Source organism: Megascapheus bottae, chromosome 15 (assembly GCF_031878675.1).
Source record: "Megascapheus bottae isolate mThoBot1 chromosome 15, mThoBot2.hap1, whole genome shotgun sequence".
Classification (NCBI taxonomy): domain Eukaryota; kingdom Metazoa; phylum Chordata; class Mammalia; order Rodentia; family Geomyidae; genus Megascapheus; species Megascapheus bottae.
This window is the reverse complement of record NC_143523.1, coordinates 25,965,800-25,978,134: the sequence shown is the minus strand read 5'-3', so window position 1 is coordinate 25,978,134 and position 12,335 is coordinate 25,965,800. Positions and strand designations below refer to the sequence as shown.

Sequence of the window (12,335 nt, the reverse complement as noted above, 5' to 3'; positions counted from 1 at the left end):
ACAGTAATGTGGTGAGAGGACTTATCAAGACAGCTTAAGCCACAGTGCTCAGATCACTTAGCACATTGTTAGATGATCTTTATAGTTTAACTTGGTTCAAGGTTAGAAATAACAGAGAGCTAATAATAAGCACAACAGGTATGGTATATAGATTATACAACTACTTATAATGTGTTATTCTACTCTATGTTAATCACTGATTGGAGAGGCACTTACTAAGCACTACTTCATATGTATATGAATCCTGCCTATAGGCATGAGGATAAATATCTGAGAATCTTGGCCTTCAAGGAGCTTAAAGTCTAGTGGGCAGAAAGAATGAGTTAGCAATGAGAATGCAGGCTGATAGACAAGCCAAAGTCCAACTCAGCTGAGAAATGTAGATCTAGAGCCATCTTGTCTAAGGAGAAGCCAACCAGATGAAAAGGAAGTAGAGGGTGCTTCTGGAAGAGGGAACGGTACAAACAGATGCTTGGTTACTCTAAGCTAATTGTACTCAATTCTTGTACTCTGGGAAGACAGACAGTGAAATCAAGGTAGAAATTCCCAGGAGACCCCCTGGGAGAACTACAGAGGGATTGGGGTGAGACTCCTTGGCAGAGTGAAATTTTGGCAGCATGAAAGGGTGGTCAATGTCAAGATGTCAGAGCTCCACATCAAAGGGAGATAACAGCAGAGTCAAAGTCTGAAGTCACAAGCTGAGGGATGCCACAGATACAGGCTGAAAATTAGAAGAAAAGCGAATGTGGGAGTCATCTGGCGGACAGAATAAGAATCAGGACATACATTGAAGGGCCATGAAACAGATGAGAGAGTTCTAAGATGTGGGTGGTTAAACATGTCAGAAAGGAAGGAAGGAAGGAAGGAAGGAAGGAAGGAAGGAAGGAAGGAAGGAAGGAAGGAAGGAAGGAAGAAAGAAAGAAAAAAAGAAAGAAAGAAAGAAAGATTCCCAGAGATTGAAGCAGAAGAGGAGGCCTTAGATAAGCAAGAAGAAAGTCACAGAACACTCAGGCAGTGATTTTAGGAGGGCAGTGGGGGCAGGTGCCAGACTGCAGGGAAGAGGATAAATGTGGTATGCAGGAAGTAGAGAGGAAATTTAACACATAGAAAGAAGGGTATCTGAGGGTAAGTAGAGAGGTCAAAAATTGAGGCAAAAAAAAATTTAGGCCAAGGGAGCCTTCAATTCTATCAGTGAAATTCCTGAGGGGAGAATGGAAGGCCTCAAAATGAGCCCCAACGTCAGAAAGAGTTTATGGATTGGCTAAGGAGGGGTGCAGAGTGCTGCCCAGGGGACTAAACAGACAAAATAGGGGGATCAGGGAGTCCATGCTAAGTTTTGACAAAGTCAGAGGAGTCTGTGTATGGAAGGTGACCAGGGAGGTAGAGAGTGAAGTCAGCAACTGAGGTTTTACAATCTTCAGTCTATTCAACAGGGTAATTCTATGCCAATTTTTCTACTTCATCTCGGAGTGCAGAACTATTTCTAAATATTCTTTGGACTACTTCACTTCATGAGTACTCCAGAAAACCTGATCTCTGACATTATCACCATAAATTTCATAGACTCAAAACTTCGTGGCATGAGTTCTCATGCTCCCAGGAAATTCTGAAATGAGACCAAGGATTTGGCAGGAAGCTTGGACACGCATGGGGGTTTCAAGCTACCTGCATCTACCCTCAGACTTGGTTCTCTGATCACTCTTCTCCCACTAGAAAGGCTTTCACTAAGTGACACCAGGAAGGAATAGGTGATCTGGTTCTACGCTCTGCCACACCTGCTGTGTAGAAGCAGTCACAGGTCTCAAACTTTAAGGTGATAATGAAGACCAAACATACCTTTCTCAAGGTTTCTAGATTCAAGAGTAATTCTTTTAGAAAAATCGTTAAGACAGGTGACTCTAGCAACAATTTACTTGACTGCAAAACTCAGGCTGTTCATAGATTTGCTTGCGTTCTTTAGATCTATAAAAATCAGCCCCTAATTATTTTTGCTATGATTATTTACCTCATACCTGAATAGAGTCTGATGATACAGAGCAGTGAACTGCAGACCCTAAGGAAAAAAGTGCTATCTTACCTTACATAGTGCAAATCTAAAGCGAGACTTGGTTGTTCCACACAGGTGAGAGAGCCACGCTTTGGTGTCAGTGTTACAGTGAGTACCTGCTGTCACTTCTCTCTAGCCTGGCATTGATCCTACATAGGATACACTTGTGCATGTCCTTCTAGTTTTAAAAAGAAAAGTCTTGGACTAGTAAGCAAATGATAATAAAACGGCAGATGGGACAGATTTTCATCATTCTTAAAGCTTTGTGACTGAAGATGACAGCAACGATCACACTTTCCTGGATGAAGAAGAGTGGCTTCACTCCATCCTTAGCTATCCTAGCCCTCATCTTGAGTTTCTGTTTGTCTTCCCAAGGGGAATTAGAACCACACAAGTTCAAACACCATGTAGGTTCTACTCCTGAACTACAACAATGGGATTAATCTTTGCCTTTTTGGCAGTGCTAAGGTTTGAACTCAGGGCCTCATGCTTGCTAGGCAGTCACTCTACCACTTGAGTCTCATCCCCAGAATTGTGCTTTAGTCATTTTCTTTTTCAGATAAAGTCTTTTTTTAAAATTTTATTTTATCCTGGAGAGCCTGGACCGAGGCCCTCCTACCAATGTTTCTCATGTATTCATCAACAAACCCAGTTACTGGTAGAACTCATTAAGGCTGTGGCTGGCCTTAAACCAAGATCCTTCAGAGCTCTGAATCTTGAGCAGTTGGAATTATAAGCAAGAGCTACTTCGCTTGTGGTAGTTAATAATGATTGTCTACTTGACCGGATTGTGAACATCCTAGATTAATGTATCATACCTCTGAATGTGTCAGTGAGGTTGTTTCTAAAGATGATTAGATCATCAGAGCTCAGACTACTTAACAGTTCAATCTAATGATAGAGTCATAATTTGAATAGAATATGGGAAGTGGGGTAACTGTGTAATGTGGGGTGTAGACAAGAAGTGGAGGTCACTGGGGAGTGGAGGAGCTATATTTAGAGGCGAGACTAATGTGCTCTAAGACATAACAGAGTTTCAGCCCAATCAACAATCTCACTTTCAAAAGCTGGAAAAATGATACTTCTTTCCTTGTTTTTAATTCTCTTGAGACAGAGTTTCACTATGAAGACCATGATGGTCTGGAACTCTATATAATCCAGGCTGTCTTCAAATTCATGATCCTCTTGCTTCTCAAGTGCTAAATTACAGGATTACACCACCGTGCCTGGCCAAAATGGTATTTCCTTATAAATAGAAATTAATATTCAGTAAGCACTTACTTTAGGATACACTCTTTCAAATATCATTGGTCTCAAAGCTCAAGGCTGGTGATAGCATCAAGCTTGTTTTAAGCTGAGATGAGCTATGCCTGATGGCACAGTGGAGAAGCCATTAGATCATGGAATGTGCAAAGCACTCTCCCCTTTTCTGTCGCGTACAATCGGCTGCTACAGGCAGAGGTAAGCATATAAACAGCCCCACCCATTTCCCACACAAGGAAACTCTGGCTCACAAGTACCATCAGTTATCCAGCTCCAAGAACAGAGAGCCATGATCAAACTCTGAATCTACTAATATGTTGCTAGAGGCCTTTTTAACCTATTTCATGATTCTATTCAAACTCCTACAGGCTGGAATGAGCCCCAAGGACATCCTCCCTGTTATATCCCCTCCTCCAAAGCCACCTGGTTCAGCAACCTGGGCTGGGCCAAGGGAATGAAGTAGAGTGGGATGTGGCAGCTCCAGGATGGGCATTGAAGGGCACCTTGAGCTTAACCACAGCCTGTCTTGATCCTGTGGCCAAATCCTGATAAAGTTGAGAGAGTGTGAGAACCTTATGTTCTCCCTTCCCAGGCTCTGCCCAAATCACAAGGGCAGCAATAGGACAAAGTCATGCAGAAGCCATAGAGCAGCTGCTCAGAAAATGATGGCTTGTTATCCACCAGATCAGAAGTACTTAACCCAGGAATTCATCCACAGCATTCGCATGCATGTTTGTGAACATGTGGCTTCTGCTAGAGAATGAATCTACTGCTTCCATTATATTCTCACAGGGAGTCCACAACTCAAGAACAATGACAGATAAGCCATCACCCCACATCATTAGCTTCCTCTATGTACACCAAACTCCTCTGATACAGACCAGAGGTTGGCCCAGTATCTAGCACAAAGGAGAAACTCAGTAAATGACCAATGAGTCAACACAGGTCTATGACAGAAATAGTAGCTCGCATGTAATATGTGAGCTAGTGAGTACCAAAGCTCAGTGCACAGCTGTCTATTAGAAGACTCCATTGAGATCTTAAACAAGCTGCAAAACACAACTGCTTTCCTCTTCAGAATAAAAGCCCAAAGCCAAGTACTAGCGCTATGGTCTAACATGCTTGAAACTCCGAGGCTCTGAATTTAATTCTCAGTGTTGCATAAACAAGCAAACAAAAAAAATAGAAGTTGGGGGGGGAGGGAAATGGGGAGCATGACACGAGAAAGGGTATCAATGTATATGAGGTAATGCACTTCTATCTGGTGAATATAATGTAACCCTTCTATTAATTATAATAAAAATATATGGAAAAAATAGAAGTTCCTTGAATCCAAAGACATCATGTAATCTACATATAATCTATCTGTGATAGCACTGGGTGGTAGAAAAAGACTTCAACGTAAAGTGGCATAGACTGGGAAAGTAGCTCAGTGGCAGAATGCCTTCCTAGTATGTGCTAAATCTTGGTTCAATCCCCAGCACTGCCAGAAAAAATCAAATGAAGTAGAATGGCTATAAGAAATGTGCAGAAAATGGGCAATTCCTGGGTTTTCTCACAATTTCAGCCTCCACATTTGTTCCTTCCACATCCAACACTGGCCCATCTGGCACACTTTCTTTGGGAGTGAGCTCTGATATCAGATTATATTTGAAGTCATCAGAAAGGGAATTATTAGCATTATGGAGCAACTGGCTAGAAATACAAATTCATACCCATACTTGTTAATTCAGAGTTGAGGTCCAGAAGCCTGAGCCATAACATGAAACAAAAAACTGGCTTTGACAGCAACAGGATTAACAGGAAAATATATTTCTCACTTACCTGGAAGGCTACTCAGTCGTTTCTGCTGTTCTGTGATAAAAGAAAATACACAGTGTGAGATTTATGTAGCGCATGGTAAGGCTTTTGCTGGCATAACAAGTTAAGATCATGACCTGGTTCTCACTATTCTCTGGGCTTAGCAGCTAAGCCCAGAGTCAGGCTTAAAGATATGGCTCCTATTATCCAGGTGTGATGCCTCCCACATCCCCTGGCATCAGGATATAGGATTGCCAATATTTATGTGTCATCTCAAGATGATCTCCTTACTGACAAGGCCTCTCTTGACTCCTCTAGTTCCCCATGAACAGGCCTATATTGATTCTTCTTTTGCTACTTTTTGAGGAAATGTAATGAAAATCACAGATGTAGCAGCCACTATCTTCTGAGAGCGTGCCAAATTCCTGACCCTGTTTTAAGAGATTTTACACGTAGTACTTATGACCTTCACATAATCCTAGCAGTTAGGTGCAATTATTTTCTTTAGTTACTATAGCCATCTGGCTGGACCAAGGTAAAGAAGAATCTCTTTAAAAAAAGAAATCAGCATTAGCCAAGAGACCTCAGCTAACGGGCTGAAATGACCAAGATAACACTGGAAATCATAAGACTCTAGAATTAAAATCTTTTAATGCATAATCTAGACTTCTTTAAAATTCTACTCACAAAGCCCCTCGTTGGCCTTAACACCAAAGCTCGACTTGTAGCTCACACTCTGAGCAACAGTGTGAAGGGAAGACTAGTTACCCACTATGGAAAGTCCTGGGTGTACTTGCTGTGGGATAAACACAAAAATGACCTTTACCTTCCATAGCTGCTAAATATAAGTAGCCACATCGATAAAAATAGAGTATTTGCCAGCCCATGGGTGCTGTCATCATCCCCTCTGGCCACATTCCCACTCTCCCACAGGAATTAGTGTAGGCCAGAAGTAAACAGTGACGGGGGAGTTCATCGCTCATGATGTGGCAGTAGCTCATTTCTGATACATGGATGGGGTTCACACCAGTTGGACAAGAAACCCTAGAGAGCCCCAGGCTTTGCTTTGCCAGCACTTGCCAGATGACAATAGCTAATCAAATAAACTCTCTGTCTCAGTTTCCTAATCTGTGATATCAAGATTCTCTATATTAACAAAAGGGATCTATGATTGCCAAACTCTGTTCTGCAGGTTGTTGCCAGGGTCCTCACCAGCTGGCTGAACCAAGCGTTTACAGTTTAAACACTTATGTTGTTTTCACTTCTGGGATATGATGTAGCTTTCTTTTTTGGGGGGGAGGGGGGTGCTGGTTGTGGGGCTAGAACTCTGGGCCTGGGTGCTGTCCCTATGCTCTTCAGCTCAAGGCTACTGCCCCACCTCTGGGCCTGGGTGTTGTCCCTGAGCTCTTAAAGTCAGACTCCCACCCTACCCCTGGACCCTCAGTGCCACTTCCGGCCTTCTAGTGGTCAACTGGAGGTAAGAGTCTCACAGACTTTAGTGTTTAGGCTGGCTCTGAACCACAATCCTCAGCTCTCAGCCTCCTGAGTAGTTAGGATTACAGGCATGAGCCACTGCACCTGGCAACATGGCCTTTCTTTCATAGAAGCCATTCAGACTGTTGCTCAAACAGTTAGAAGTTAGCAGCACAAGGCAATTTCCAGACTGCTTCACATGTCCACTGACAACATGTGGGGACCTTCAAACACTTCCTCTCCAATGTGGTCCACAGCCAGCAGCAGCTGACACTTCCTAAAAATGCAGAATTTTGTTTGCCTCCCGAAAGCTCCTGAATTTGAACCTTGCGAAGTCAACAGGACTCAAAGGATCCAATGTACAGTAAAGACTTTGAAACCTTGAGGATAAGCACCAGGTGCCTCATTCAGTCTGGAGCATTTCCTGATTCAAATCCTCCTTTCCAGACTGACAACAGGAGATATCCTAATACAACTGTATGAAACCACAGCAGAGGGGAAGGAGCTGGGCACCAGTGGCTTACACCTGTAATAGCTACCCAGGAGGCTAAGATCATCGTTTGAAGAAAGTCCTTGAAAGTCCTATCTCCAATTAACCATCAAAAAGCTGGAAATAGAGATGTGGCTCAAGAGGCATAGTACTAGTCTTAATCCAAAAAGCTCAGGGACAGTACACAGGTCCTGAGTTCAAGCCCTAGGACAGACGAACAGACTGATGGATGGACGGGGCACGCGCACGTGCGCGCACACACACACACACACACACACACACACACACACGGAAGGAAAGGAGACTGTGTTGCTTACAACCATGAATGCTGACATAGAGCTCAGATCCTCCTCCCCCGCTCCCCTAACACATACACAGTCTATTCCTCATAGGAAGAAGTTGGCTTAGAGAGACACAGTTACTGTCATTCTGTACCCTGGGACAGTTTAGGGAAAAAAATAAAAATTTAAAAGGGAAACTTTTTAAGATGCCTAAACTAGAATTTCAGAAGTGGAGCAAAGTCCTCATTCCCTCAGAAAACTTTGCAAGAGTTAAGTAATTGTTTTTATGGGTACTGTTTGAGAGGCAAAGCAGAGCTGCCAGGTTGGGTAAATTCCAAAACAGTGCCAAAATGCTTGTCCTAAACCCCATTTATGATTAGTAACTAGCCAGGCTCCTCCAGTCTCTACTCCCTCCCTCCTCCCCCCCGTCCTACCTACAGGTGAACCCATGGTTCTGCTTTTTGGGAAGCAACCATTGAATTTCAACATCCTTTTCAGGAAGGATATGTCTCTAGGGCTACCCAATTCTGATTTTTAAACACAAAGGCGAAGTTGGCCAAAAGAGAAAGGCATGAACTAAAGGCAATTGGGTAAACAAGAGTTCATTTATTCAAGGAAGAAACAAAAAGGAACTGTAGGCATTGCTGTGTCCAAAAATGTCTCACTAGGTGTCATCACAGGGACTTGGCAGAAGCAACTGGCATGATATTTGGCATTTCCCAAAAAGCAAGTTGCCTTGGGAATAAATTCCATTTTTTAAAAGCCGCTTTTCCTTTTGGAAACTAACTTGCTTCTGCTTGACTAGATTTTTTTTTAGAAAGTCATAAAAAAGCTCATAGGGAGGCAAAATTTCACTTTGTCCTGCATTAAAAATACTCTCTAGGCAAGAAGAGTTACTGGCAATAAAAGGGATGGAGCAGCTAGAAGGAAAATGAGCTCTTACATGTTTATTGTGGGCCTGGGACCCTTTGTTTCTTTTAAAGAACATAGATTCATGAGAAAAAATTAATCATGGGAATTGCATAGAATGCAAAATAAATAATAAATACACAATCTTCTAAAGCAACTACTTACAGTTTGACTTGGAATATTTTAAGTGAGAGAAAATTTTATGTATCTATTCTTCAAATTAGATGTCAGAAACTGAAAATTCTATTTTGCATGGAAAAATAATTAAAAATAGACTCTAGCTCCATTTTCATCCAAGTTAATGTAGACAGGAAGAAACCAGGATGAGGAGGAAGCTATGAAGTAGGTGAGAAGGGAGTTAAGAAAAGGAAGATGTGGAACTAAGCCTGAGCTCTGATCAGAGTAAGTACCTCCATTTTTCTGTGAATTCATACTGAAAAGCCCTTTTTACAATGGGAGGCACTGTAAAAACTTTCATGCTACAAGGGGCAAGTTTATTCCTCAACAGAATTCCAAAAGGAAAAATGGGATGTAGGTCCATCATCTTAAAGCACAAGTGTCAACATATACAAGAACTGCCTCAAAGCTCTTGTGTTCATTCTGCCAACCATCAACTAGCCATTTAGAACTTCACCAGAACCAACCAGAGCAGTCAGAGAAACTGAAGAAACAATATGTGAAAACCCTACACAGAATCCTACATATAAGCCTTACAGGCCACAGGGTCCTCAGTTGTGGAGGGTACCACCAAACCACAGCCCAGTGTAGTAACTGTTCTACGAAGAGGGCCAGTGCATCACTAGGAGAAAACCCAATCATCCCAGTTTTAGTTAGATAAAAACATGTTTTATATTTTAGAGATTTTCTTCCTGCTATGTTTTCTTTATAGACTTGGTACTCAAAATTATGTTTTCTAGAAACTTATCATGTCGAATAGCTAAACCATTTGTGACACTACTTGAAAAGGGTATATCTAGACTTTCCAAACAAAGCCTCATTTGAAATCACAGAATAAAAACTTTTGGTGATATCATCTGAAAAACCATGATCACTGGTCCAAGGTATGGTTCTCATGATTACGCCTGCCCAGCTTTCCTACTCAAACATTGAAATCATGCCAAATTGAAATGTAGGAAACAGTAAACTTGAATAGGTAGCACAAGACAGAGCCATTTCTTGCGATGACAAAATTCTTGTTCCAGCTATCACAGAGTGCCTGTGTTGCATTGGGAGATGGGGCTACCGAAGGGCTCCCTTACCTCGATTGTGCTGTAAGAGTACAATGGTAGGGTTGACAATTGTGGTGGAGGGATAGGCAGATGATGGCTTGCTAGCTGGTGGAAAGGCTTGGGCATCAGTTCCAGTAGGGGAAGAAGAAACTTCATTTAATAGAGGGCTGGAAGCCTAAAATTGAAACAAACATAAATATAAATATAAGAAATAGAGAGTTAAAAGTTTTTTAAGAGAAGAAATGTACCTTAATTATAAAAGGAATTATCAGTAAGATATAATTAATTTCAGTTAGAAGTTTAATCTTTAAGTTTAATGCTTTTTCTCTTTGTTGGTATTAGTAAGGGGAAAGAGAGGGATGGTGAATGTTGCTGAAAGTCTCAGCGATATCATTCAATATTTTCACCTGGTAAGAGTGATGGGTCAATCTGGTTACTGAAAAAGCAAATTCCAATCCAGGTAGAATAACATGCAAAACTCATGCAATTCCAAATGCGATCCAAGAACAAGAGCTGCTTAAGTGGGGAAAATCAGGGAAGTTTAGTATACTGTATAGAGAGTGAAGAACACAAAATGTGAAGACACATATGAGGACACAAAATAATCATTGTAAGAACAAGGAATGACAGTTTGTTCGAAAGGCCACTCAGCATCAGAATCTCCAAGAAATTACACTAGGATTTGCTGCTGAGGTATCCAAATGATCCTATTGTGCAATTAATTTTTTTTCCATTCTAATGCTACAGTGACAAAGATTCGTAAAGTAAGGACTTGAAAAGATCCTCTCAAAATCTGAGATCTCTACCAGATGTGCTAATGAAATTAATCGATATTATTTTAATCTTCATGGGTAGGATGATGCCAGTTTCTTTTTTTTTGCCAGTCCTGGGCTTGAGCTCAGGGCCTGAGCACTGTCCTTGGACTTTCTCAAGGCTAGAGCTCTACCACTTGAGCCTCAGCACCACTTCCGGCTTTTTTCTATGTATGTGGTACCGAGGAATCGAACCCGGGTCTTCATGCATGCTAGGCAAGCACTTTAACCACTAGGCCAAACTCCCGGCCCCCTTTTTTTTTATATTTTGTTTTTTGTTTTTTTTTGCCAGTCCTGGGCTTGAACTCAGGGTCTGAGCACTGTCCTTGGACTTTCTCAAGACTAGAGCTCTACCACTTGAGCCTCAGCACCACTTCTGGCTTTTTTCTATGCATGTGGTACTGAGGAATTGAACCTGGGACTTTGTGAATGCTAGGCAAGCACTCTACCACTAGGCCAAACTCCCGGCCCGCCAGTTTCTTTAGAAAAAAAAATCTTAATGAAATATGAATATTTAATGGAATAAGAATATCCAGACAACTTCTTCCACTCTTACCTATATACTTTGCAAAGTTTCTACTATAGAAGTTATAGACCTTAAAGCCAAGATGACCTTCTTAAAGGCCTTAACAATGTTTTTATGAGTTACTATTGAAGCAATTATTATACTCTGTGTGTATATCTGCAGGACAAGGACCAAGTCTCCCTTTCCTTTCTGCTACCCACCCAGAACACTGCCCTGCAGATAGCAGGCACCAGTAAATGCCAAGTGAAGGAGAGGTGTTATCTCCCAGCAAGGGTATGTTATGAGTTAATCTTTGTGGCAAGGCAACATTTTCATCAGGAGAGAATGTGAATTCTTATAGCACCTGGAACAGCTTCTGACATACAGTGAAGGCTTTACTAACACTATTTTAACCAATCTCCCTGCCCTTTAGAAGTTTCCTCTATAGTCACTACTGTTGGTTACAAGCAGCAGCTCAGTTTCACAAATGCACAATGCATCATCTCAACTCCTCCATTTGCAAACTGAAAATTTCCTAATTTATCTCTGCTCCAGTTTAATAAGGAGAAATGTCATATTTTAAAGACCTGTAGAGTGTATCCAAGAAACACAAAATATCAGGCATATAGTTCTTTAAAGCAGAAAAGCTGACATAATGTCTGGGTAAACTGAGTGAACATTAAAACCATTCTACAACTTCGTGTCTTATTTCTGGAACAGCACAAAAACTATTATTGACTAAAATGAACTGGATAAATTCACATGACTCTACTCTCTCATGTTCTCAAATGGCTTCAGGTGGAGCAGGTATCAGCTCATGGCCCAGACACCATTCTCAAGGGCATTCAGAAAAGTTTCCTTTTCATCTTTTACTGTTACCTGAGGCCAAAAAGTAGATATTATCAGGCCCACTTTCAGGAAGGCTGTACTAGATAGAGAAGAGACTCCCTACTAACATGTCCCAAAACAAACTCAATAGGCAAACCAGAACTATGCAAATGCTACATTATAGGAGACACAACAGAATGTACCCGAGTGCATTACAAATAAGACTCACTCTACCTAGTGCTCTTGAGAAATAATATTGTACATCTATGGGAATATGTCTGTGTGCCACAAGCTAGAGTGGCTTCCAATTCTCCTAGAAATTCAAGTTGGGGGTAAGAGGATAGGGGGATCCAGATTCTTGAACTATATTGGGATTGGTCCTATATTTAGAGATGTAGTGCTACATCTAGAGGTTTGAGACAAGGCCTAATCTAGGATATAACAGTTCCTAGGTATAGTGTGCCTGATGCCTCTTTATAATTTCTCTAATAAGGCAAAGAAGTTTCCTCTTCTGGCTTCAGCTTAACAAGCCACATGAACAAAGCATTGCAGGCAAACCTCTTCACACAAAGGGATGTCTGTGAATGCTTAGTTCCATCAACCAAATACATGACTCAATAGCTGTCTGTATGTCCAAATTGGTGTGTGAACCTCTGGGGTAGCTGAAGTCAAATGAGAGTCCTGGGCCCTTCCCCAGG

The 12,335-nt window shown here is 41.5% G+C and overlaps 1 protein-coding gene across 18 annotated transcripts in view; it reads right to left on the bottom strand.

Annotated features, from left to right (window-relative positions):
- Sorbs1 (sorbin and SH3 domain containing 1) overlaps positions 1 to 12,335 on the bottom strand; it is a 228,499-nt gene that overhangs the window by 73,794 nt on the left and 142,370 nt on the right. For all 18 annotated transcript variants that reach the window (XM_090346194.1, XM_090346178.1, XM_090346179.1 and 15 more), the window contains 2 exons: positions 9,523 to 9,667; positions 5,135 to 5,164 (listed from right to left, as the gene is read on the bottom strand). In XM_090346194.1, coding sequence (XP_090202320.1) covers positions 5,135 to 5,164; positions 9,523 to 9,667 — 175 coding nt within the window. The remainder of the gene's footprint in view (positions 1 to 5,134; positions 5,165 to 9,522; positions 9,668 to 12,335) is intronic.